Source organism: Melospiza georgiana, chromosome 19 (genome assembly GCF_028018845.1).
Source record: "Melospiza georgiana isolate bMelGeo1 chromosome 19, bMelGeo1.pri, whole genome shotgun sequence".
NCBI lineage: Eukaryota > Metazoa > Chordata > Aves > Passeriformes > Passerellidae > Melospiza > Melospiza georgiana.
The window spans coordinates 9,228,551-9,255,806 of record NC_080448.1 but is presented as its reverse complement, the minus strand read 5'-3'; the positions used below and the strand labels follow the sequence as shown (position 1 = coordinate 9,255,806).

Genomic DNA, 27,256 nt, shown 5'->3' with positions numbered 1-27,256 from the left:
TCAAATTCCTATCATACAGTCTCATGAAATAACAAAATAGCGCCAGGTTCAGCCACCTGTGAGCTCGGAGCTGTGGGCCCCAGCCCACACGGCTCTCCCCACTGGCCTGGGTGGCTTTGGGAGGAACAGGACCCTGTGAGCCCCTCAGCACTGCAGAGGGGATGGCATTGAAGCCAGGACCTGCATTTCTCTGTGCAAAGAGCTTTGCTTTGTCTCCCGGGTCGCTGCCATTCTTCAGGAGCATTTACATGCAAAGAAGAGCTTTGTTTCCTAAGATCTGCTGTTCCTGCTCATTTCCTAGCAAAGGAGGCTGACCAGGAGCACTGGGAAGGAACAAAGACTCTGCTTCCATAGAAAATCCCTACTAATAAAGCAGGAGAGGGGAGAGTGTGTGCAGCAGGAACTTTCCCTCTCAGAAATGTCTCTCCTATGTGGGCAATCCCACACTGGGCTGCTCCTTTATCCACTTTATCCCTCTCCCGGTGTCTCTCCCTATCCCACAGCCACAGGGAGGTGCCCCCGATGTCAGTGTGATGTCTCCATGCGGTGCATCCATAACAAAACCTTATTTGTTAACAACAGAAATCAGCTTCTCTGTGAAACTTGCAGCACACAGAAGGCAACACCAAGCAACAAAGGCAGGAGGAGCATCCACTTCCACCAAGCAACTCTGCTCTGAGCAAATCCTAAGGGAAGGGCAGGGTGCAGGCAGAAAACCTCTGAGCTAGCATTCAGTAAAAACTCTATTTATTCACCCCTCTTGGTTACAGCTGGGCAGGGAAGGGGGTACAGAGGAGGAGGCCATGCACTCCGGGCTGCTCCGTGCTGCTTCATCCCACGTGTCTGCCTGGGGAAGCTGCCACAGGCTGGCGCTTTATTTCGCAGTCCGATTAAAAAAAAATAATCAAAACTAAATAAATATTGTTCCAAAAGAAGCCAGAGGAGAGAGCAAGCCTTTGGTACAACAGCTGCATCTCCAGCAAGACCCCGAGCTGCTGTGCTGGACCCCTCCAGACACAGCTGGGGCTGGCACAGGCTCTGCTGAGCCTGTCACGCATGAAAACATGGAGCAAACAACAACAGGAACTTGGTGAGAACTCTGGGTCGTTTGTCACAACCCCCACGACTCTGCTTTGTGGCCTCGGGACGAGGGGAGGTGACAGTCAGGGTTTGGGAGGATCCAAAGGAAACAGGCTCACTCCAGGGCACTGCACTTCCAGCTCCATTTGCTTCCCAGTCTTTGGGGTGAAAGCAGAGTGCTGTGCATGTACAAGGACAGACTCCTTTGACCTCACGTCTGCTCTGCCAAGTTCCCAAAGGTGCCTCAAAATCGGAGCCTAGAACGCAGAGGCCGATGCAGTGTTCCTTTCTATGATATATTTTTCTTATATATAGTATATATTTTTAAACCAGCCCTGCCAAGTCTATTCTCTCGCTCAGGTGCACATCACCAAGAGTCATTTCCCACCATCCCACGGCGTATAAAACAGGAGTTATGTGTCTAAGGGAAGTCGCTTCCTATTGTTCCCTCTCCTTCCCCCGGGCCGGGAGAGTGGAGGTGTCGGGTGTCAGGTCCTATCGATCCATCTCATCCAGGAGAGGCGTGGCGTCCCCGGCGATGGACATGGGCGTGCTCTCGATCATGGGGCTGGGAGAAGGGCGAGGGGTCAACCTCTGCTTCTGTTTCCTCCGCTCAGCCTCCTTCTCCTGCAGCCACTGCTCGGCCATCTTGCCCCAGTCGATGGCAGCGTGGGTGTTGGTCCTGCAAGGACACGGGGACAACGTGAGATGTGACAAATAAACTACCCTGCCCTCCCTCCCCATCATGCTGCTTCCACAAAACCAAGGAAAGCAATGGAGACAGGACAGGGATGGGAGCACTCAGAGCTACTCACTTTGGCTGCTGCCTCTGCCTGGAGCTGGATGAGGGCTGCGACTGGGACTGGGTGGACTGGGGTGTGGTGTTGGCCTGCAGCTGGTACTGGGGCGTGGTGATGGGCTGGCTGGGAGTAGTGTAGGAGTAGCTGGGGGTCATCAGAGGGGTGGCCACTGGCTGCTGTGCTGGAGTTGTGAACACCTGTGGAGAGAGAGCAGAGGCTGTCAGGGGACAGAGGGTGGACCCTGCCAGGCTGGGGGGGTCCTGCACTGCCCTGCCCACCCAGGAGGGTGCCCACCCTCACTGTGCATGCCCCCAGCCCTGCTGAGAACAGCACATCTGCTCCCCTGAGATCTGGGCCAGCACAGCCTGCCCTCCTTGCTCAGCCCAAGGGGAGATGCTGGAACCAAGCAAAGGCAAGGGTCACCAGAGACATTTGGGGCAAGCCAACAGCAATGACATCCTGCAGCAGGCACCAAGAACAGATAAATTCTACCTCTGCAGGCTGCAGAGAAGGTGCAGCAGCTCCCAGGATGGCTCCCTCCCACAACCCAAGCCAGCTGGCTTCTTGTCCCATGAAGAGCTTAGTGTCTTTGCCCCCCGGACTTCACCTCCCTTTTTTTTCCAGATGTTTTGATGATTAATACATCGAGTTATCCACAGTCCCTGCCTATCCCCAGCTCAGCATTTACTGTGCCAAACTTCCTGAAAGCCTCCCAAGATGCTCTAAAGGAGGATCACTCCTCTCTGCAAGCCTTGTCTTGCAGCATCTCTTCTTTGGGTGCAGCAGCTGGGTGTGTTTTTTGCACCCAGGCTCCTCAGTCCTCCTGCAGCTGGAATTTGCCTTGGTGCCAGCTGGGAGCTTGCAGAGTGGGCTGGGAGCAGGCACACATCAAGAAAGGCACATCACCATGAGCCAAAGCTGCCCAATTCCATCTTGCTCCCTGCAGAGCCCCTGGGTGTTGGGTCAGGCTGAGGTGTTCCCCTGGTGCAGCTCAGAGATTAGCACTGAGCTGAAAAGCCCTGCACACTCAGCGCATACCTCCCCAGCTAATCTCCTCCACTGGCAGCTCACGTTGCCAATCCAGGGGCACAATCAGAAGGCTGTGTGCCCTCACTGCTGGATCCCCCCTCTCCACCCTGCCACATTCCTTGGGGGCCAGAGCAGTTTGCTCCTTGCTCCAACTCCCCCCAGAGCAGGGCTGTGTTACGTGCCTCATTCCTCCAGTCACGGGAGGCAAAAGGAAACCTGGTTCAAGAATCCAGCCTGTGCAGCACCATGGGAACAAAACCAGGACTTGGGGACACCAGGCAATGAGGGATTCCTTGGGCTCCCAGTGGTTTTAGCAGCAAGGAGAAGCCAGCAGAAATGGAAGTGACACCTACGTGGTACGCGCTGCTGCCGCCGCCGCTGCCCCCGTAGCCGTACTGGCTGGAGCCCCACTGTGCTGGGGTGGCATTTGGGTTCTGTCCCTGGCCTGTCACAGCAGCAATGGCACTGAACATCTGGGAGGTCATGTTCTGTGGCAGAGCATTCACTGCTCGTGTCAGGTCTGCAAGGGAGACACGCTGCGTTAGGAAAAACGGAGCCTGGAGGAAAAGCTCAGGTCCCAGTCCCAACTGGGAATGGCCTGCACTGACCTGCCAGGTTGATGTTGGCTGGAGTAGCATTAATGGAGGCTGGAGTCCTGGTCCGACTGCTGCTGCTGGGGGTGATACCTGTGTAAAACACCAAGAGGTTGATTAATTCTCCTGGAGGAGCAGCCATTGGTCTGAAACTCAGGATGTGAAGTTGTTCTGGCATGGTGGTTTGCTACCAGGGAATGGTGTAGGCTGGAATGTATGGTGGGGGAGACAAAGGAGAGGAAAGGGACTGGTCCAGACTTTGCTGCACAGCCCACTTGATGCAAGATTAACTCTCAGGAGAGCTCTCAGTGGGTTGGTGCATGGAGCCAAGCATTTCAAGCATTGCTCAGAAACTTCCCACACACAGAAAAATCCTAGGACACATTTCTGGAACAAGGAAGATGGAACTGTCCTTTAATAACTGCCCCTGCTATTGTGTGATAAACAAACAGCTGAGGCACTGAAGTTTCAGGGTGCTCACCTGGGACAGGGTCCTGATAATGATCCTTAAACCATCGGAAAAGTCCATTCACAGTAGGGAAGACTTGGCCCCGGTAGCGGAATCCCTCCGGTGTCACTGTCACATACTCTATCCTGGGACAGCAGGGACAGCATGAGACACCATGTGCCAGCCACTCACTGACAGGTCACACTCAGAACAGGCATGGACTACAACCACAGCCTGGTAATGAACAGATAGATCCACCCAAGGCACTTTATCTTTAAACAATTGCTTCAAACTACCCTGCCCTTCCATGAAAAATCTGCTTTTCCATGAAAAACCCATCCCTCCCTGCCTACACTCCCACAGTACAGGGCAGTGTTGCTCGTGGCAGCCAGATGGTTAAGAAACATGGGAATCTCCTGGGTGAGATTTACTGCTAGAATTGGGTCCTCCACTGTCAGGAGGCCAGATCCTGGCAAAGAGGAGGCGTGATTTACAGGGATTTTGACAGAGCTGGAAGAAAAACTGGCAGCAGTCAGCTGAGGTTTGTTACTGGGAGTACTCAGTGCAGAAGCTGGGCTTGCCTCTCACTTACCTTGGTTTGCCTCGAGGCTGATATCCTAAGAGGAATTTACCAGGTAGGTCTTTACAGGCACTAATAAAATATGGAATAAATGTTGGCTTCTCTTTCTTGGTCTTTATCAGCAGCTCTTCCAGCTTCTAATTAGAGAAAAAAAAAAGAAGATAAATGCTCCAGGGGAGCCCACATTTTCAGCAGCACACAGAGCCCATGGATATCCTCCTAAGCAGTTACCACATCCTGGGATTGTCTCACCTTCTTGTCTCCACCATTGCAGTCCTGATAGTATTTGTGGTTCAACAGGTCTCTGGCAAAAGAAGCCATTGGCTGGACATAACGAGCAACAATTTCATCCAGGTCTTCAAACTCCTTTGAACAAACACATTTAAAGAGGTATTTAGGGTGTATTTGGTCATACACTCTGCACAGCAAGGCTTGAGGGGAAAAAAAAAAAGAGACAACTATTGTCTAAGGATCCAGATAATGCATTGGAAGAGCGTGAAAAGACAAGAGTGTGAAAGCAGCTGCAAGGACAGAAGGGCTGTGTCAACTTATACAATAAATCATTCCCTTTCCCAGGTGTGCTCTGCAGGTTTTACCTCTGTGTTGATCCAGAGCATGGAGCCCAGGCTGAAGGCATTCTCCTTGCCCTCCTCCCGGACATCCACGTGCTGGTAGATGCCATCGTTGACCTTCCAGGTGACAGTCAGGTGGTTCTCCCCTTTGCTGCTGGGCCGGATGATCACATCCCCTTGGTCCATGGTCTCCATCATCTTCTCTGCTTGCTTGAAGCTGATGTTGTGGAATGATGGGTGAGCAATTACCCTCTTGATGTACGCTGGGGAACAAAGGGAACCTTCAGCCTTCCAAGAGGAACTGCTTCAATGCAACTGTACCTAATTGTGCTGATTGTCCTGGAGCAGCCTGGGGAGGCTGGAATTACAAGGGAGAGAGAAGTGAAGAGAACTCACTTGTCCTCTGCTGCTTTCTTTTCATGTCTTCTTCCTGTTTGTGGTCTGCTGCCTCAGAGTCGAAGTCGTAGTAGGTGTCTTTGGGCAGTTTCCACTCATTGTTCTTGTCCATCAGGTCTGAGGTCCTGCAGGTCAGGTCTGCACTGAACTTCTCAATGTCAATCTTCATGATGCGGCAGTGGACGGTCATTCCCACCTGCAGAGGAGGTGCCAGGGTGAGCTGCAGGTTTGGCTGATGCACCAGAATCCCTGAGCTACAGAACAATCTGTGTGGGATCCTGCTGGCACTGAGGAGATACAAATCACCTCAGCCACTTCAGACTGATACAACCTTTAAAAGTGATCTTTCTACACAAACTGGAAGTCAGCTGATCCCAAAAATTACCAGAATCAAAGAGACTGAGAGAAAAATGGGCAGCTCTCCAGCACATCTGTTACCTATTACCCACCACATAGAAAACTGCATGTCTGGAGGGTGAGGACAATCACCTTTTGTATTTCAAATATCTTTCACAATGGGAGCAGCAAAACTGGACTTCAAGATGTGTAAGAAAGCAGTCATGTATGCTCAGAAGCAGACACCCAAAGGACTGCTCTAATAAATTGTGAGGCAGAAAATCCCCCCACAAAACCAGCAATGTCTTAGTTCAATTAACCATGATGAAGTTAATTAATAACTCTTTAAAGAAATGCTAAGACCTCTGAGCTTACAGGATTATCCATCACCTGCATGGCCTGCTGAGGACCCCAAAAGACAGCAAAGATGTTAAACCACTATTTTATTATGTGATAAAAAGGTGTTACTCCATTTCTTTAAGAACTCTGTCCTGAGCAGGACCAGTAACTCTGACAACCTCCACAAATTAATGGAGAAGGAAGAAAAAGCTGTAAGAGGGAAAATGATTGTCCAAAAGCAGTTCAGTGAACTCTTTAGAAAGCCAGAAACAAAGGGCAGCTCTGCATTAGAATGCCTTCTGGTCTCCTAAACCCAGACTCCAGCCAGACAACAATAAATCCTCCTGCAGCACAACGTGTTAACTGATTAACAGGGTCCCACCAGCTGCCAAGGAAGATTTGCACTGTGGGACAAGGACACTAACCAGAACCTGACCTTCCTGCTGATTTAAAGTCCTTACATGAAAATAACATCAGAAAAGTCATTTAAGAACAGTGTTATTAACCAAACTCTGAGTCTTTGGTATTGGCTCCAGGCTCTTCCAGCTCTCACTGGGAGTGTGAAAATCCACTGCTTTCATACCTTCACCCTTTCTTCTGGCCTCTTGACCACCTTGTCACTTAGAAATTTTGTTGGGATGAAGCCAGCAACGCCATTATCCAGACGTGTCTTCACTCCAATGGCCTGACCTGGGCAGGAACCGCTGTCAAAATGGTTCCAAACCTTGAGCAAGGCAAAAGCAAATAAATCATTCAGCATGGAAACAAAATAGCCCCAGCAGTTCATACTCAAAACAAGTCCAAAAGCTGTGTCAGCAAAGTGGTGCAGCCAGCAGAGACTTGTGGAAGGGCAGGGGACAGAAGACTTCAACAAATGCTACCCAGTAATGCAATCTTCCTCCTCCAGTTCTGCTCAGCTTATGGGACATTGCAACCAGGAAGGTCAGAACATTTTTAGACCCTAAACACCAGCCTGTAGCCAGGGCTGGTCTCTAATGAACACTATAGGGGTTTAAAGTCACGGATTACCCAGCCTGGAATTCAGTGTTTAGAAGGGACCTAAAGTACAGCTGCATTAAGCAGCAGGTGGTCCAGATAAGTTCTTAAAATTGAGAAGGTGGCAGAGCCTTCTGTTCTCAGTGTCACAGGCAATTTTTCTCTGCATAAAACACGATCCCAGACCACAAACAAGAATGCTTTATGTGTCTGCAAAGAACTGGTCAGCTTAGCCCCAGGTCCATTTCACTCTAAAAGCCATAATGCAGCCATAAAAGACCTGTCAAATCTATACTGAAGCAATTAGTCAGAAGTGCAACAGATTTTATTTACAGCCAAAGGCCACATCAGGTTGGGATCCTGGGGCACTGCAGACACAATCTTGGCTTTGATTCCTTGCCTCCCAAAAATGCTACACAACACTCCTGGTGATAGCAGCCCCCTGAGAAAGGCAGGAGAAGCAGCCCCACCTCACTGAGCTCTGGGAAGTTGTCCTGCTGGCAGAAGGGGCACTGCCAAAGGCCAGTTTCATCATTCCGTATTGCCTGGTCGTAGCTCTCTCCCTGTGGGCGCCTGTGGGCAATCCCAGTCACATTGCAGATGATCATTTTACCTGTGGGGTGATGGGAGAGGGGAAGGAAAGAATGAAAAACTGCAGAGCTGGGCAGTTCCCTGCATCTAAGGTTGTTATCCGTGCATGAAGGTGTTAGGAGGTCACACAAGTACTTGAAAAGCTGCTTCACACTCCACCACAGCACTGTCCCAGCATCACGCTTGTCACAGACATCTTTTATGAAAAATCCTTTCCTTAGGATTTTTCCTCCTGAGAAGCTGAGAGGCCTCAGGAACAAAATGTAAACAATGGTTATCTGCTGCTGTGGAATGCAAAGGTGGATCTGTGATTGGTCTCACGTGGCTGTTTCTAATTAATGGCCAATCACAGTCCAGTTGTCCAGACTGTCTCGGTCAGTCACAAGCCTTTGTTATTCATTCTTTTTTCTATTCTTAGCTAGCCTTCTGATGAAATCCTTTCTTCTATCCTTTTAGTATAGTTTTAATATAATATACACCATAAAATAATAAATCAAGCCTTCTGAAACATGGAGTCAGATCCTCGTCTCTTCCCTCATCCTCAGACCCCTGTGAACACCAACACACACACTCACTAAGATCCCTCTGCCCCACCTTCACACATCCTGTGTCAACTCAGGAGGACAGAAGGCAGGGATGTGAACAGGGCTGTACCTATGTAAAATGTCTCAGGAGTTTCTTTGGTCAGCATATTGAAGACCTCCTCTGTGTTGGGAGAGCGGTACGGGGTTCTCAGATCCTTGTATCTGCAGCTCAGCTCAGCTCGGATGTCATACAAAGTGATGTGCTTGTCACCATAGCCCTGTGGGGGATTCAGAGGTTGTAAAGGCATGAGCAGCAGGAAGAAGATCAGTAGGAAATCCAGTGTAAGTTTTGGAAGAACCCGAGCAACTTATGAAACCGCAAATTTAAAAAAGGGGAATGCAGCAGATACCAACAAATGGTGAAACTCAGTCACAGGATGTCAAGGAGGTCAAAATGACAAACATATTTAGAAAAAAAATCAGGGAGAAGACCTTAAATGGTTAATTACTGTTCCCTGCCCCAAGTGTACTTTCTGCAAGCGTTTACTGCATGCCATTGTCAGACTCTGACTGCTCATTGTGGCCATTTATACATTTTACAACAGCACAGCTAATGCCCAGCTCCCAAAAAGGATAAAGCCATAAAACATGAGAATCTCAGCTGGGCAGCAGAGCTCCCCCTCTGTTTCTCAGCACCAGGAACCCCCAGTGCACCTGTCTTTCCAGTTCTTCAGCAAAGGCATCGAGATCCAGGTCTTTCAGGCGCTCGGGGTTTTCCAGGATCTCCTCCAGAGCTCCTGCAGGATTTGCATCCTCAGCTGACTCATCGTATTCCAGGGCATCCACTGCCATTTTCCTGGCCCATTCATAGGTTTCAGGATGGACCCTAGAGCCATCTAAGACTTCAATGTAGGAATCAGTGCTGAAACAAAACCAATGTTCAGATCAGGCTCTGAGCTGTTCCTGCAGCTCAGTGATCAAGCACATTGTTGAGCAGCACTGCTGCCCTCCATGGAACAAAGCACTCCAAAAAGGACACTGAATTATTCATTGCTAAACCAACAGGAGCCAAGGCAAGACCTGGCAAACTCCAGTCTGCAGCTCCAAAGACACAGCCAGGTATTTTGGATGCTGGGTGGATTTGATCCCTGCACACCACAGCTGCTCTATGAGCACACAGCTCTCTGAGTTTCTCTCCTCACACAAATTCAGTGTTGCCAATGAGCTGTTTGGATGGGCTACACTTTGCCCTTAGCATCTCTGGGATTTGTATCCTGCAAGAATCAAGGGACCTAGCAGGGTTGGATCACTCAGTGTAGGGATTCAGCCAGGTGTTCTTTCTCATATTGCTTTTCAAAGGCAAAAAACCCTGGAGAAAGCATGTTTCTAGTCAGAAACAAGGTTACAGCTATCCTCAAAACACCTCTTGCGCAGTTACCAGTAACTTAATGCTCTATATACTTCCCAGTACTACTACTGGTTTAAGAGGAAGCCAAATTGCTGAGTTATTTTTCAAGTTTGAAACTTTAGAAAAATAAAATACTGTTGAAAGGATCAGACAGAAATTAAGCTGAAGTGCCTATGGGTTACTGATGACTCCATGACAACTATTTTAGGGAACAATTGGTTTTAGTCTAGTTCCTCTTGACCACAAAGAGTCCCTCACACCAGAACAAGCCATATAATTAATTTTCTGCAGTACACACTGCTGCTGTGCAAGTTTAGCTGCCTGTAAGAATCAGATTAACAACGAGCAATACCTGAACTTGGCCTAAAGTCAGAGGGGCCACACAGAAACTCTGGGGAACACTGACTCAGGGAAGGTCACTGTGCCACCCTGTCACTCACACTGATCCCACAGGACATCAAATACAACCCAATACCCACCTATCACCCAGTGATGCTGTGTCAATTTTGATGAAGCCAGCACAGTTGATAAACACTTTGGGTCCCATGTGACACATTGTAACCAGCTGGGTCCTGTTCTCCAGACGGGTGTTGTTTTGTTTTAAGATCTGCAGAGAGAGGCAAGAATGTAAGCCTTGAGAGAGGCAAGAGTATAAACCCTGCTATTCAAACATAACATTGCTCACTGAGGTTGTGGAATTCCTATGCCTGGAATTGTTCAAGGCCAGGCTGGATGGGGCTCTGAATAACCTGCATTAGTGGAAAACGTCTGTGGCCATGGCCAGGGGTTGGAATTAGATGATCTTAAGGTCCCTTCCAACCCAAATTGTTTTTGTCTGGGAAAAAAAGCACAGGATTCACACTGCAGTGTTTAAAGCATCTGACACACGTTCATCACAGCTCTTAAGCTGTTGCTCCCTGCCAGTGTCTCAACATTGTGTGAGAGATGACGATTCCACATCATCACGGCTCCAACTCTCAGGAAAAGCTTTGGCTTCCTGCCTCGTGTTTTCTACACTGTGGAGGTGTCTTGACACTCTGACAGCACATCCATTCCTGTGGGTTTGGGAGCTGGCTGGGATTGATGGATCTGCTGAGCTGTTTGTGTTTCTCAAGGACACCAAGTCCACGTGGTAGCTTCGGGGCGAGGCACAGTGAGGTAAAAACACATCAACAGAGCTGCCAGCTGGTGATGTGCTGCTTTTGCAGGCAGGCCCAGAATGAATCCTTACCTTCAGCAGGTGAGTGCCTTTGCGTGGTCCCAGGCCACACACGTACTGCAGCAGAGCCTGGCTGTGGGGGTGGGCAATGGCCCTGTTCACATCCACCCCCACCTCGTTCACGCGGTTGATGAACTCGCAGTAGAGCGCGTTCAGCAGCTCCTCCTTCACCACGTGCTCCTGGCAGAGACAAGAGGTGTTAGCCCTGCAAAAGATGGCTCTGTGCAGCCCTCTGCCACGAGCCAAACACAACACACTGGCACCCAGGAGCTGTGTAGCACCTCAGCTACCCCTGACAACAGCCTAAAGGCTGATGAGAAAGAAGCAAAAAAAAAAAAAAAAAGGAAGGTGCTGTGTAGCCTGAATATGGCACAGAACAGGCAGAACTTGCACAAGTTTAACCTGGGAAACCTTTTCTTTGAAAGCAAACCCTCACAGGCTGCTTTCTCTTGCAGAGAAGGATCTTTTTAGCCCAAGGAAAATTTACCTGCAGAGGGTGGAGTTTCAGGCAGAGAATATCCTCATCAGAGCTGCAGACCTGGGCAAACTCGATGAGGGGGTCCTGGATGCGGCGAGCGAGGGACACGGCCTGGCGCAGCAGAGGGGGGTAATCCCGGAATTCATTCTGCAACAGGACATAGAACCAGGGAAAACCCTCGTGGGGCTTCCACACTTTGCACCACAAGCAGCAAAGACACATCAGACAGGGACTGCAGCAGGGAAGCACTTGGTGCTCACGGCAAAGAAAGCTGAGGTCAAAGGGTCCCAGGAGCTCTTATGCAATTAGTAATGGAACAATCTCACTAATTTCCAACTACATCAATATCCACTTTGTGCATCTGCTGGTGATGATCTCTTCAGGGAAGCCTAAGATGTTTTGCCTTGATCCAAAGATCAGTACGTGACAGTCCAGATGGATCATATGAGACAGAGGATGATGCAAGGCCAGCACAACAAATGGAGGATGACACAGCATGAATGAGCAACAGACTAAGGGAGGGACTGAGGGAGTAGCAGAAGGTTCACCTCAGACTTCTTGCTGTTCATGTAGAGGATGGCCAGTTCATTGTCCACCAGCTCCACTCCGATTGAGGACAGCTGCTGCCCTTGGTCCAGCTCATGAACAATTCTCTTTACATCCTCCATCAGCATCTGAGCATCTCTAGGGAGACACAACCAAGGGGACTGAGGGGAGAGCATAGAGCTGGGTCCTAGAAACAGTGAAATGTAGACAGGCACAAGGAAAGGACTGCTGAGAGACTGGCAAGTGGAAGCAGCACAAAGACTGACCTGTTCTCGCCTGCAATGGTCACCACGTGAGGCTTCTTGTTCAGGAGGAATTTTTTCAATGTTTCAATATCCTGGGCCTGGAAAGAAAGTAGAAAATCAGAGTAGAAAGCTAGAGGGTTTCTGTTCTGAGCTACCTAGATTCCTCTCAGTGACAGCTGCACCAAGGCTCACCTTCTTTTCCCTCTCCTCCTCACGCCAGGCATTCCTTCTCTTTGTGAAATGTGGCAGTCGGAGGAAATCTGTCACCTCACCCTCTCCATTAACGAGGGCACAAAACACAGGGTGGTCCCTGCCAAACAGAGATCACTCAGACATGGAGGACTGCTAAAGCTGAACATGCATGCAGACAGCATTCCCTCCCTCCTACCTGGCTGATGAAAAGGCAATGCCCAGCACCCGGATCCCCTTCCCTTGGTTCTCATCCATGAAATCATCATCTTCCTCCACCTGCTGGTCTGGCCTGTATGCAGCAACCTTCAGCCAGTTGTAAAGTTTGCGGCTGCAAGCCTGGGAGAGCAGAGAAAGGACAAAGAGGAGTGAGAAAATCCACTGCAGGGGCCTGGCATAACCCTCCTCTGGAGGAGAAGTTGAACCAGACTCAATCCCTGCCTCTTTCTCCTCCCCAAGAACTTGTGTATGAGCTGTCAGCAGCCATCCCCAGAACACTGCAGGGCTGCCAGTGTCTGTAAGCCCAGCTGTGCCTCATCTCACCTTGAGGACATACTCCTTGGCCTCCACTAAGAGCTTGTTCTTTAATTCTTTGGCCATCTGCACGTAGAGGAACTGGTTGAGGGAACGCTCGATGGCCATGGTGCGCTGCCGATTCCACTCCTGCACCTGGTGACTGAACTCGTCCCGGTAATAGAACTGCTTGATTTCCTCAAAGTATGTCTGGTCACTGCCATAACTGCAGGAAAGGAGAAGAGGAGATACAGAAAGGCTCCAGACACCTGCATGGACCCATCACTGGCAGATTCCCGCACACCTCAGATTCAGGTAGCTGCTTGGAAAAATTAGGGAAGAGCCAACCCTCCCATCCAATGCTGCTTTAGCTGCTGAAGAGATGCTTCAGCATCACAGATCACAGCCATATTGCACAGTGTGGCCACTCAGATGTGCAGGGAAGGAACTAAGCTGGTTGGGAAACAAACATCATCTGCAAAAATTCCAAGGTTTCAGAGTTTGCTTTCAAGTGATTAAGACAGATGTCTGCTGAAGTTCTCAACAAGGTGACAAAAAAAGCAATACCCTGAGAGGCTGCTTGACTTTGAGGTGCAGGAAACTACCAGGCCATGACTTTCAGAAGTAATTTGGGTTACAGAGGTGCTCAAAGAGCACTGCATGAACGAGCTCTGCCAAGTAAGAAATGGCAGAGCCAGGAGGAACTCACCCCTCCACTCCTTTCATGTCAATGCTGATATCTATGGTGAGCAGTGCCTCATCCTCTGCCAGGCTCATTTTCAGGAACTGGTCATCTCTCAGCTCCTTCACAGGCTTGTTCTTCATGTATTTAAAAGAATAGGCATAGTGGGCTTCATCAATATCCTGGGAAAGAGGAGAGACAGTCAGCATGCACACATGAAGAAAGACCCTTCTGTCTATGCCACAGCAGACAATGGTTTTTATTCAATACCCCCTCAGCCCTATGCCTGACAGTCTGCATTTCCTTCCCCAGCAGGACACAGTGGAATTGCTTCCCAGTCCCAGAGAAACAGAGACTGTGACAATAATTGAAGGCAACATCTCATCTGGTAAAATGCTGAGACTAAAAATGCAGCACACTGCTGAGCTGGGCTATGCAACAGCCCAGCTCAGTGTTGCTCTGAGATTTATTCAGAGTTGCCACTGACATGGGAGAACAAGCATTTGTGTGTTATTTAGATCCTTCCCTGAACTGACCCACAGAGTCAAAGCTCCCTTCCTTACCTTCTTCCCCTTTTTGGTTGGTGTAATGTTGATTTTAGCTCGTTCCTGGAAAGTTTGTCTCAGGACCTGTCTGACCAGGGGCTCCCTGGCGATCTGCAAAGCCACCATGTACCGAGCTCCTTCCAGCACTGCTTCTGGGCTTGGGAATTGACTGCAGGCAAAAAGGCAACATGAAGCCTTAGAAGAATGTCCTCAGATCTTCTCACTTGTGTTACATCCACAGTAACCCCACAGAGACCCCCCCACACTGACCTACACACATAATCCTTGGCCAGCTCCAGGGGCTCTGCAGGGAACTGCTCTGTCTCGTGACGCTGGTAACTGTCTCGGAGATTCTCTCCAAACTGCTCAGGTGTCAGACCAAATTTCTTAGCCAAGCCATCTGGTGAAAGAAAACAAAAAAAAAACAAAAAAAAACAAAAAAAAAAAAAAAAAAAAAACAAACAAAAAGCAATGAGGACACAGATATTGTGGCTAATAGTGAGCAAAACCACCAGTCTTCCTTCCACAGGTGAGTCACAGCACCCTGCAGAGCATGTGGGCCAGGCCACTGCAGGCTCAGCAGGACAGAGCAGAGCCTTACCCAGCCCAGCTGCCTGGCAGATGGTGTACATATCCCTTCGGGAAGCCTGCTTCAGCTCAGGCCCCTTCTGCTCATCATCCTCTGCATCCTCCCCTTCACCTGCAGGAAGGACACATTAGAGAGGCATCCAGACAGCTGGAGCGTGTCAGAAGCACAATAAAGAGATTAAACACAACCTACACTGTGCAACAGAGCCCCTAAATCCCACAAAGGCATCTCAAAGGTAACAGTGGCCTTAAAATTACTCAGGGTTGGAAAAGAACTATCTTCAGTGTCACTCTTGCAGTTTTAATAGGAGTATCTCTGGGTTGCACATTAGAACACACATCAAGTTTGCTGATGCCACCCCTGCCACAAGGGGTGCCTTAAAGGTGCCTGAATACCTGGAACTCACTTGAGACAGAATGATTACCAGAAATGCATTGTGCATTTGGAAAGCACCTTGTGTGGTAAACCTTAAACATTTTCAAAGGTGCTTTAAAGACCTGGAACTAACTTGAGACAGAATGACCAGCAGAGATGCATTGTACATTTCACTACTTTCTTCCTATTCTTTCAAACCAGGATTTTCAAGCAGCCCACAAGGAGGAAAGCTATCAAATGTGGGGAGACAAACCTTCCTCTTCTTCACCATCCTCCCGGATCCGCTTTTGCTTTTTGCGAGCGGCCTTGGCAGCATTCTGCATCTTGGGGATGTCTCTGCCATAGTACAGCAGGAAGTGATTGTACACGTCCTTCAGCTCGTCCATGGACTGCACGTCCTTCAGCCTACACAAAACCAGCATGTTACACCCTGCCTGCAGCTCAGAACACTCAAGGAACCTGCTCTGACTCAGGTCAGGCAGAGGAAGAGCCCTTGGATTCATCTCACAAAAGAATTTTAAGTATTTCTCATTATTGGCTTTGGGGGTGCTCTGCAGTGGCCTGTTATTGTCATATTTTCTGAAAAATTTCTTGGCCAGGATTTCTTCTCCTGGGAAGCTAGAAAGCTTCAGCTTCTCTATGTTTAATTCTTCTGGAATGTAATTCGGAGAATTATTTACTCAGTGTGTGAATTGTTTTTAATTAATGACTAATCACAGCCAGCTGTGTCGGACTCTCTGAGTCTGTCACAAGATTTTATTATTCTTTCTTGTCTAGCTTTCTGATGTCTCCTCTCTCTTTCTTTAGTATAGTTTTAGTATATAATTTTCCTTTAATATAATATATATCATAAAATAATAAATCAACCTTCTAAGAACTTGAAGTCAATTCTCATCTGTCACCTTGTCCTAAGACCCATGACACCACAACAATGAATAACCAGAGTGCCTGTGCTGTTTGGGGAAGTCAATGGACATTTTAACTCATTTTGGAATGAATATACAAGTCCTGGCACCCTACCTCTCCATGTCAGTAGTATCCAGGGCCCTTATTCCATCAGCCAAGGGCTTGTCTGGGTCAGCAGAGATCTGCTCATACTGGTAGGCCTGCATCTTCTCAAACAGTCGAGTCAGGTTCTGCTTGCGGATCTTCAGCTGGGTCCACTGACACAGGAGCAAAAGAATTCCAGTCAAACACCCCACTGCAGGGTGTTACCTTCTCTCCTCCCTTCCCAAACAGGGATATTTGTCATCTCAAAATGATCATTAAAATCTTCATCCACAGCCAAAGCCAAATGTGACATGTGGCAGGTTCCATCTCACAGATGTATTATAATAATAGAAAAAAACAAAATTCAGGTTTGGATCTGATAGCAGAGAAGCAACCTGCACTGCAGGCAGGAAATGTCACTACACAATAGGAACTCTGTGAAGGAGGAGGATTTTTTGGAATCCTATTTTGTCAGATATCCTTTTACCACCATACAACAGCAAAAATGCAAAAAAAAACCCAGGTAAAAACCCCAAACATGGCCAAAACAAACTGCTGAAAGTATCAGGCTAAGTAGGAGGACAAACATTGATGGGAGGACCAGAAATGAAAATATTTCTCACCTTCTCATCCCACTGCCAGACCCTCCACAGGTCGTTGATGTGCAGCTCTGGCTCCACATACTCCTTTCTGTAGAAGGCAATGAACGGGACCTGGGACAGAAATGAGACTCGTCAGCCCTGAGCAGGGGACTGGGCTGTTACTGGCAGCCAGGAGCCCAGACAGAGCTTCTGCTCCATGTGGGACCACAAACTAATGAGGCAGCTCTTACTCCACCAAAGAATACATCACATAGGCCAAAAAACTTCTGCAACATCAGGGAACACCTCAGAGAACAGACTGGATGGATCAACCAAGGCTCAAGAGAAATTCCCCCATCTCATTCAGCCTCAAATTGTCCACAATCAGGGAAAATTAATGACAGCAGCTCTGTCAAATAGGCCTTAAAAACCTGCATTTCCACAGCTCACATAAAATGAGTTGTAGTTCCCAAAGGAGCATCATTTCACCACAGGAGAGACAACCAGGGATGGTATCTCAGCCCCTTCTGTGTACCCTAAATGTTTCCAGCAGCCATGCTAAACCTGTCAGGAAAAGGAGACAGACCTTGGTAATGACGAAAAGTTGCAAATTACCTCAAAATGCTGATTTCTCATGAAATTCAGGGCTTCTTTAATCTTCTGGATGGTGCTGGGCCCCTTGCGGCCGAAGCTGCTGGCTTGTCCACGGTCAAGGTAGTCAGAAGTTTCCTGAAAAGGAAACACATTGTGTTCACTCTGCTCCTGAGCTGAACCCCTAAAAGAGCAGCCCCAGGTTAAGGCTGAGAAATTGTGGTTCTTTCAGCTTTTTTTGTTCCTTTTTCCTCTGTTTTGTGGATGCAAAAATGAAGACACACACACGTCAAATGACCTGCTCAAAACCAGAAATGAAGGTGGGACTAGGCACCACATTCCTATCAGCAGAGCCCTGGAACAAGCCCCAGGCACAGTCCTTTACCTGCAAGGAGATGGTGGGCGTTGCAAAGGCATTCCTATAAATCCAGTCAGCTTCTTCCTCCAGCTCATCATCTTCAGCACTCTTCACTGGGATGGATCTCAGCTGGGAAGAGACAACACCGTGAGCACAGGCATGTGCAACACCAGGGCTTGCACTGCCATGTTTCCAAGAAGCCTGGAAATTATTGTTTTGAGTTACAGGTTACCTCTGGGGACCCCCACCTACGGGGTGCCAAGGATATCACTTCAATGTCTGCACCTTCTGAGCACACAGGAAACTGCATCAGCTTTACACTAGATAAAGGCAGCTACAATCCTGTCAAAGGCTTGTGGAAAGGCCTGCAATGGTGCAAAGTCTGCTGTGAAAATCAAGTGAGGATATCTCCACTTCCCACCAGACACCCAAATTTTCTGCAGTTACATCCCCTGCTCCAATCTATCTGTGCCTTGCTACCACTTTCATTGCTGCAGCCACAGAGTAACAAAAGTTAAAGGAGCTCCAAAGCCTCTCTGGGTACTCAGTCTCAGCCACTTCTCTTTCAGAGGTGCTACTCTAATCACCACTGACATCCATGAAGGTGACAATATGTGTGAACAGGTCACCTACAGCCACCATCACAAACAGCCTTTCCTTCCATGGCACAGACTGGCATGGGAAAAAATTCCTTTGGAAAACTGGCAGCTTCACACATCCCATTTCACAGAGAAGGGTAATAAACCTCTGCACAGAATTACACTAATATACACTAAAGGGAGATGGATTTTTCAGTGAAATCTGAATATAGTGTAAAATTAAGACAAAAATATGAGACACCAGAAGGATTCCTCACAGCACAAACAGTACCTTGTACTGAGAGCAGTGTAAGCTTCATCACCTTGAGTAAAGCTGGTTACAGCAGTTATGTGTTGGCTGGCATACAGGTAAGCTAGAAACCTTCCCATGTCTCCTCTGGCACTGCATCTTGCTCTCCATATATCCAGCTCAAGGGATTCCTAACATCACTCAGCACAAAGCCATCTCAGCAGAGCCCAAGCCCTGCACTTCAGCAGTGCAACACTGGCACCCAGTGGCCAGAGAGAAGCTGTGACTGGAGCCAAACCCAGATTCACACAGGTACAACAGCTCCCACATCACTGATACTTCTGCATGCAGTTTTCACCTGTACATTTGACAGGTAAGGTCCTCAAAGTGGGGAAAAAGATATTCTAAAATCCATCCAGCAGCTTGCCAGCCTGCAGGTCCAAGCCTGGGAGCCAAAACGCTTTTCTGCCTCACCTGGAACCTCTCAGGCATGTCTGTCATGCGGATCTCGTTGTCCTGGTCCGTGAGGTGGCTGCTCTCCAGCTCACTGGGCTCGTACATCTCGAAGATGCTGCGGCGGCTGACGCGTTTCTTGGCCGCCTTCTTGGGCCGCACGCGCGTCTCCCCTTCCGCCTCCTCATCCTCGTACTCGTACTCCTCCTCCATCTCCTCGTCGTACTCGTTGTACTTCTCAAACTCATCATAGTCAAAGTCCACACCAAAGATTTCCTGGGCTTCCTGCAAAGCACTGGAAAGCAAAAAGAAAATTACAAAACAAACCTTGTTGCTCAGCCCCACAGCGCACAGAACAGTTCACAGAATATCTTGACAGCAACACAAAGTCTAAGCTTTAGTTTTACACCCAGGCTAAAAAATCATGGACAAGTACTCCATGATTGGAGTTTTAACTCTGAGCTTTACTGTAAATATGTCTCTTAAGGGCCCGGCTTTGCTATCCCTTTAAAAAAAATCCAGGGGAAAAAGGTAAAAAAGGAAGGAGCCACACATTTCAGAAATCACACACTAAAAGCTCTGTGTCTAAATTTACCAGGTTTCTTCTGGGAAAAAGACCAGCAGTACCCAACCACAAGCTGAATCACTCTGCAGTTGCAAGATCCAAATAAGCTGAGCACTATTTTCAAGGCTCCAGGCCAACTTCCAATCAATACTTACGCATCTGTGTATCCTGGAAGCTTCTTTCTCCATTTTGGCTTCTTCAGAGGTTGTCCATCATCATCCACAATGAAGTCATCAATGTCTGGACATTGACAAATAATTCAGTGGTCAGGGAACTCAGATACAGAACTGGTAGCTCTGACAAAGCTCAGTCAGTGCAACTATGAGCCTCCACACAGACTTAGGCTGCTGCTGCCTGTCAGACTGCCCAGCTCCCCACAGCATCTCCTACAGCAATCTCACACAGTCCAGGAGCCTGAACCACACTAACAAGCTGGAACAAACTTCCAGGCAAACTTCCAGGCAAAGCCATCTGAGTTGCAGCTCAGTGCATTGAAAATGCAGTCAGGAAAGGCCTGGCTGCTTTGGACAGTAGAAAGAATTCTTGAAACTTTTTTGGTAAGTTAGCAGCGGTGAGAGGCTAATGCTGAAGAGAGGCAGGGCAGGCATGCACTGTGCTATGAGGTACTAAACAGTGCCTTGAGTGCCTTCCTCTGAAGCATTTTAATTTTTGAGGCAGCTTAGGGGAGGTGTTCAAGACCTTAGCACATATAATGTGCTACTGCACAAAGTGGTTCAGACAGACAAACCAAACCTGTCACCCAGAAACATTTAATTCTAAGGACTGCACTAATCAGAAGAATAAGAGCTTCACCATGACAGGGTCACAGCCTTTTGGATACTTCTAGTTCAGAGAAACTGAATTTTATTCCTGTGCTTTAATCCTAGGACAAACACTGGATGTAATTGACCATCCACACTCACCAGATTCATCTTCCTCCTCCTCCTCTTCCTCTTCCTGTGGAGCAACAGGAGCTTCCACAGCTTCCCCTCCTTCCTCGCCTTCACCATCCTGAAAGATTTCTTCAGCAATGGCTTCTTTCTCGTGTTCTTCCTTTCCATAATCTTCTGCCTCATCATCCTCATCATCAGACATTTTTCGCACTCGCCTGAATTTTTGCTGCAAGGACAATTCCTCGTTAGTGCTCACAAGCCCTGGCTCAGCCCTGCACTTCCTCTGCAGGCACCTGGGAGGGAGCAGGAGGGAGCACAGGCACACAGGGGAGAGGAGCCACCCCCCTGGGAGCTGTGTCACTTGCATGCTGTCACCACCAGTGCTGTCTTGGTTGATGTGACTCTAATGTTTCAGAAAGAGCTTTAGAGCCCATAACAGCCTGTGCTGACCTTGAGGTTAGCACCACACAGGGATGGAAGATGAGACTGTCCTGAAGAGGTGGAAAGGGAGGAGCATAGCAGACTTTAGGCACCAGAAAAAAGTGTTTTGCAAACTCTGGGAAGCCAGGTCCCAATCACTTGGGCAGGGATAGATCCTGCTTCCTTCAAGCACTCAGCTCTCCCTTTCCAAGAGGGCAGGGGCTGATGTGAGGCACTGTCTGCTCATGCCAGGCTGGAGCCCACCCTCCCCTGTGTTAAAACACCCCACACCATTAACAGCATCATGGGAACACAACTCACTCTTTTGACTTTAACACCCAAGTTTTCTTCAATGAGGTCAAAGTCATCATCCTCCAGGCGGTCATCAAAAGCTGGAGAAGAAGCAGAGCAAAGTTACACTCTCCCTTTGCTAATCTGGGAATGCACTCACCCAAAAGGGTACAGCTCACACAGACCAGGGCAGAGGGTGCTCTCTGCCAGCATTACCCCGTGCCCTGCTAGTAACAACCATCACAAAACTCACTGCGCTTTCTCTTTTTGTGGCCAACATCATCCTCGGAGTCTCCAGAGTCACTGGCTTCCTCCTCCTCTTCCTCATCGTCATCATCGTTAATGAATCCTTTCAGGTTCCCCTGCTCATCCTGATCATCGAGGTTCAGCTCCTCCTCTTCCTCATCTGGGATGAAGAGCAGCACGTGTTAGACACTTACTGGTTATCCACTGGGACCTGTGCAAGCAGCATCTTCCTCCACACCATCCACACAGAGTTTGAACTGAACAATTCACTGACACAGAACCCAGCCAGCTGCTCCTGCCAGATCCCCACTTCTTGTCTCGTGCTCTCTCTGCAGAGGGAACAGGTGGAGTGGTCACACTGGGAGAATTCCTCTGCTTTTACCATTTACTATCAAACTGTGCGACTGCAAGTCCCAGAGGGTGAAGCTGTGTATTTTTATTGCCAATTATAAATACCACTTGGAGCACTTGGAGGAAGGGAAGCACTCAAACAGCTGAGATTATTGACTACAGATGGCCCTGCTGTTACACCACAGTTATTGCTCCATCTGCAGAGCCACAGAATGCAGAACAGGACAGCAATGAACACCAACAATTCAGCAAACTCACCATCCTCATCTTCCTCCACAAACTTCTTGGTTACTCTGGGTACAACCTCCCCATCCTGGTTGTACTCCTCCTCTGACTCCTCTGCTTCGCTCTCCACAAAGTCAGACATGGCTGCAATCTCTCACACAGCAGCTGGGGAAAGAGGAAACATGCCTGGCATCAGCTGAGCAAGCAGAACACAAGCACTTCCCCCTTCAGGTTTTGGAGAGAAGGCAGCTAAAGCAAGAAGGGCTTCATATTATCTACAGAGGCCCTGAATTACCCGGTGTCCACCTTGCCTGGACATCCCTGTCACCAGAGATTAGGCAGCAGCCCGTGTCTGGGTGAGGAGGGCAGAGCTGGCACAGCAGCACTCGTGGCTCCTGTGGCTGAACGTGCTCACAGCCAGAGCCTCCAGCACATCCACGCCCTCCCACTGATGCTGCACAGTGTCAGGCACACAGCCCAGCTAATTAGGATCTTCGTATGATTAATCCTCACTTAGTTAATGAAGCCAGGGTGACTCTGCAAAGGGCCTTGACTGAGCCACAAGCACCACCTGTAAGTGACTCTGCAGAGCCCCCAGAGCAAACTGGGGAGGGGTCTGAGGGTCCTGGGCTGGGGCAGGGAATTTGTGGCTGCCCACAAACCAGACCACAGCCAGGATGTTCCATGTCAGAAGCCTCCATCCAGAGTTGAGGAAGCAACAAGAAAACTACAAAACCAGAGTGTTTTTTATATCCAGAACCTTTTGTTTGATGCTTTTCCCAACTGGGGTTTCTGGACACAACATAAATCAAGCTTGGCATGAAGAAGAGTGTTTGCCAAGTTCTGTTTCTTTGAGCCTTCCACTTCTGGTGGTAACAAACTCATTGATATTTTTGAAGTTTTCAAAGGAGGTTTTTTTTAAATCTCCCTTTTACATACATCAAAACAACTGAGCCTTACAAGAGTCAGCTATGAGGAAAACCAAATGAACTCCTCAAATGGCTGAGAGGATGAAAATGCCAGCCCAGGAAGAAGTACAGGCCTTTGGGAAGGAGCAGTACAAAAAGCAGTTCAGAGGTGTCAGATCTAAAGCCAAAACCTCCATGTTAAATTACATCTGATGTAATTCAACACACAAAAACAGCAGGGGAAAAAAAGATGGGGAAAAAAATTCCATATGGCAGGGAATGATACCTAAACAAACATTCCCATAATCATTTCCCCACTGAAGGAAATCAGTCCCATACAGGACAACCTGATCAAGGCTTTGCCATGACACTTCTTGTGTGCAGATTTCTTGTTCTGCCCCAAGATCCACACATCTGCTGCACAAACACAACAACTTGGAGAAAAACAGGCACTTAGTGCTCAGTTAGAGTTAAAAGGCCCAAGGCTGATCTTGGATGATCTTTTAAGTCTTAAAACACGAGCAGCTCCGAAGGAACGTGTCATCCATATCTCATTAAAGAAAACCCACAACAAAGATGAGGGGAAGACCTCTGCCAGATCTCAGACATGAGTGGAGAGAGCAGCTCATACTCCCTGGCTGCAGATTATGTGGCTGTGGCCAACTCCTGTGCAGGATGCTCCAGACAAGCAGAAATCACAGCAGGCCAAGGCTACTGCTCTGCATCCAGCCAGGACGTGGCTGCTCTGGTTCAGTGTGGGATCCCCATCCTCAAGAGGACACTTCAGAAGTTAAACACTTGTATTTTTAAGCATCCCTCTCAGAAATAGCACCTCAGAGGGCAGCACTGATGTGTTAATGTGTGTTCCTGATGAATCATGTGAGTACACATAATACAGAAACAGAGATTATGTTTACCAGCCTGTGTATGAATATTCTGCCAACTTCACACTTTCTTACCAATCCTCCTCCTCCAGGTATTCACCAGGGTGTATTAACATACACAAACCTGCAGGCTGAGTGGCTTTTCCTAGAGCATTTCCAAGTCTAATAACCTCGTTTATCTCCTGCCCATGATCAATACACAAACCCACCTTGTCAAAGCACCACATCCAATTTCACCATTCTCTGTCAGTGAAGAATTTAACTCATGATTCCAACTTTCTTCCTCATCACTTGCTCTAAAATTTCCTGGCAATTTTACTCCATGTCAATTCAAATTTGTCTGGACATGGGGAACAAACAGAACTTGAGAAAACCATCTTATTTAATGATCCAGCCAAGCAGGTTCCACATGAGCCAACCACCCACAAACCCAGGTGCTTTCAGGTCCAGCAAAATTCACCTCAGGACAGCAGGGATGTCACTTAGCATGGAAAAGAGATGCAATATATTAAATCAGATATTGATTAAAGGTGCCTTCCCCACCCTCTGTGCCAGGAGGACTTAATTTGAGACAACACAAGCCAGGGAAGTGGGCAGAGGTGGAATTTGGTGTGGTCACACAGGGAGACACCTGAGGAGGGTTTAAAGACTCTGGACCAAGGAGTGCTGGGCCAGCACAGCTGTTCTGATCAGGAGTGTCTGCACTTTGCTCAGCTCAAGGGCACAGTGGCACTGATCCAGAGTCCACAAGCACCTTTTCACTGGGACCATTGAGTTCTGATCAGGGCAGGACCAAGATGGACATTGGCTGCAGACTCTGTGAGGTGATGCAGGGCCTGTACAACAAATGCTGCTTTATGAGAGACTGAGGATTTCAGAAATCATTCACACATCCAGTGTGAATAGAAAACACGGACACTGGGAATAGGCAAGTCCCTCAAGAGCTTCACCTGAGCAGGTGTGGGGTGAGAGAAAGCAGAAACATCTGACACTGTCCCAGCTACAGGGATGCCAGCAAAGGCAGGAAACCTCAGTGGTGTTCAGAGAATAACCAAGCAGTGCCCTCAGAGCAAGATATATTTATTATTCAGCAATCAACCTCAGGATTGCAGTGTGAATACACAAACCAACAAAGCCAGGTGCTCACCTTGGCTTTAGGACAGCATGGATGCAGCAAAGACAGCCCTTGACTTCTCCTCATCCTTTATGGAAGAAACTACATCAATCCCACATTAACACTTGTTTTGTGGGGTTTTTTTTTGAAGGGAGAGTGCTTGGGCAGGGATGGTTCTAACCTCTGCCACTTCATGATTCAACTCACAGTCCATTTAGGATCACACAGATCCAGGGAACCACAATGACAAAGCCACCACTGAACATCAGCTCTCGTGGCCACATTTCAAAGGGTCAAACCAGAGGGTTCAAAAAGCTCAGTGAGAATAAGAGAGCTGGGGAGCTCGACTCAAAATGCAGAGCCTAAGGAAGCCAAATCTATTAATTTTGTGATTAAATGCTCATGAAATTAATTTCAGCACAGCCCAAGTACATCCACAGGAGTTCAAGACTGGCAACAAATGTCTGACTGGGAAAAACCCAAATGAACTGCAAAGATAACACCACTCTTTTACCCCCTGAAGCTCTCAGTGTATTTCTCAGTTAAATAATTATCAGTATTCTTAAATTAAAAAAAAAAACAAACCCAGCCATGGTTGATCTGGAATGTGTGGATTTAACACCAATAACTAAGCAAAGATCTTCAGGCTATGTCCCACCACAGAACTCAGACAAAATAATTGTGGCATATTTTAATTTGAAGCTTATAAACCTCACAGAAACATCCCTGTGAAGCACTGCAAGGCACTCCCACCATGAGAAACTACCCTCACAGGCACCTCAATGCTGAGCCCCTTCCTCACAGGCATTTCTTGGTACCCACATGGACTTCTGATGGCCACTGGGGCCTGCCAGCCCTGACATCAGCAATACATCACTTTATATTTAGCTTTTACAGCTGCTTTGCAGATTTCTGAAGCTGCATCTGAACCTGACACTCCCACCCTGCTCAGTGGGAGGAACACGGGGGGGAAGTGATGACTGGGGACCAATGATGGGGAAAGTCCAGGCAGCCACCACAGCTCAGGAACTTCCCATACCTGCTGTGTTGGTTTTGATGCTGCTGCAGGTCCCACCGCCCCCGATGCTATCAGGTGGCAGCACGTCCTGTGGCAGGGTGACACATTTAATAGCACGTTGTGTGGAAGAACACTTCCGCCTGTTTATTTTAGCCCTGCTGCATCATAATTTCCGGCCAGAAACAGAAAACTGATGCTCCCTCCTCGCTTTCTCTGACCTGCCCATGACTTCACGCACCTGGATCAGATCTCCTGCCAGCAAGCTTCTCCTCCAAGGTGAGGACACGAAGGCTTTTCTCGCCCAAAAACCTGCTCTGCTCCTGCCCCTGTGTTTTACAGCGCTCCATTTTTGGGACAGTCTAACCAAAATTGCCAGGACACAAACTGCCAACCATTTACTCAGCAGCATAACAATGTTTTCTATTTCATTCTCTCCTCCTTTAATTTCAAAATATCCCTCTTAGGCTACAACGGGGTGTAGAAGTCGTTTTAAAAGAAACAATTGTTGAGACGCCTACTGCTCTTCCCTGAATAAGAGGAGCTGATGTAGAGCCAATTTTGTGATGTTTGTTACCTTCCTTACACCTTCTGCCATATCTCATTTACCACACTAGCACTCCCACCCGGTGTTATCTGGCCTCTGCAACTCCTCAGAATTTAGTTATCCTAAATAATTTAGGAGTCACCTTCCTTCTCCACATCACTGTATTCAGGAAGAAAAAGCAGCAGGGATGAATATGAATCTCCACAATAACCTTACTCCACTATGAGTGATAATCAAGGGTTTGATATCTTTCAGTCATTTATTAAACCCAAAAGGGCATTCCCAGGCCCTTGGCTTTTTAGGGAGCACCTCGATATTAGTTTGGAAAGCCTAATGCGGAGGTCTGGCAATCACACCGGCGGAGCAGCGATCCGGGAATCACACCCACAGCGCAGGGAGATCCAGGACCACCAGCGCGGCGAGAAACGAAGGTCAGGCCCTTTTCCCCGCTCCGAGAAAAGCCTCCCGATGCTCCCCACGCCATCGCCTCACGCCCTCAGCTCTCCCCACCCTCCGCACCAGCGCTGCCCCGCTGCAGCAGGGGCGGCGGCTGCGGCACCTCCGGGCCCCGGGGGAGCCTCCCCGGCCCCGGCCTCCCCCAGGCCCTGCCCGCCGCCGCCCCGGGAGGCTCCAGCCCCACCCACAGGGCCGCACCGGGCCCGCCGCCGCCGCTTCACCCCGCACCGGGCCCGCCGCGCAGCCCGACACCAACCTCGGGCACGTCCCTGCCGCCTCCACCGGGGCTCGGAGCCGCCGCGGCGCCGGCTCGGGCGTGACACCCGGGCCGGGACAAACGCGGGTTCGCCCTTCCCCCGGTAAGGGACCGCCGCCGACCGCCGCCTCACCGGGCCCGGCGCGGCCTTACCCGAGGGGCCGAGGGAAAATGGAGGCGGTGGCGGCGGCGGCGAGCGCGGGGGGCGGAG

General features: G+C 48.8%; 1 protein-coding gene across 1 annotated transcript; it reads right to left on the bottom strand.

The window, feature by feature from the left end:
- Positions 1-728: 728 nt before the first annotated feature.
- Positions 729-27,241, bottom strand: SUPT6H (SPT6 homolog, histone chaperone and transcription elongation factor). Its single transcript, XM_058037561.1, has 37 exons — positions 27,046-27,241; positions 21,899-22,030; positions 21,297-21,449; positions 21,074-21,144; positions 20,363-20,558; positions 19,595-19,679; positions 18,896-19,169; positions 17,621-17,722; positions 17,260-17,373; positions 16,687-16,776; positions 16,094-16,236; positions 15,327-15,478; positions 14,711-14,809; positions 14,380-14,509; positions 14,128-14,278; positions 13,592-13,746; positions 12,913-13,108; positions 12,569-12,708; positions 12,373-12,490; positions 12,202-12,278; positions 11,938-12,073; positions 11,399-11,536; positions 10,924-11,091; positions 10,172-10,299; positions 8,999-9,206; positions 8,415-8,562; positions 7,640-7,782; positions 6,757-6,897; positions 5,499-5,694; positions 5,127-5,365; positions 4,783-4,896; positions 4,543-4,667; positions 3,984-4,096; positions 3,518-3,595; positions 3,263-3,429; positions 1,896-2,077; positions 729-1,762 (listed from the first exon to the last, which is right to left on the bottom strand). Exons 2-37 carry the CDS (start codon positions 22,005-22,007, stop codon positions 1,576-1,578), a joined length of 5,166 nt encoding a protein of 1,721 aa, XP_057893544.1. The 5' UTR covers positions 22,008-22,030; positions 27,046-27,241; the 3' UTR covers positions 729-1,575.
- Positions 27,242-27,256: the final 15 nt, after the last annotated feature.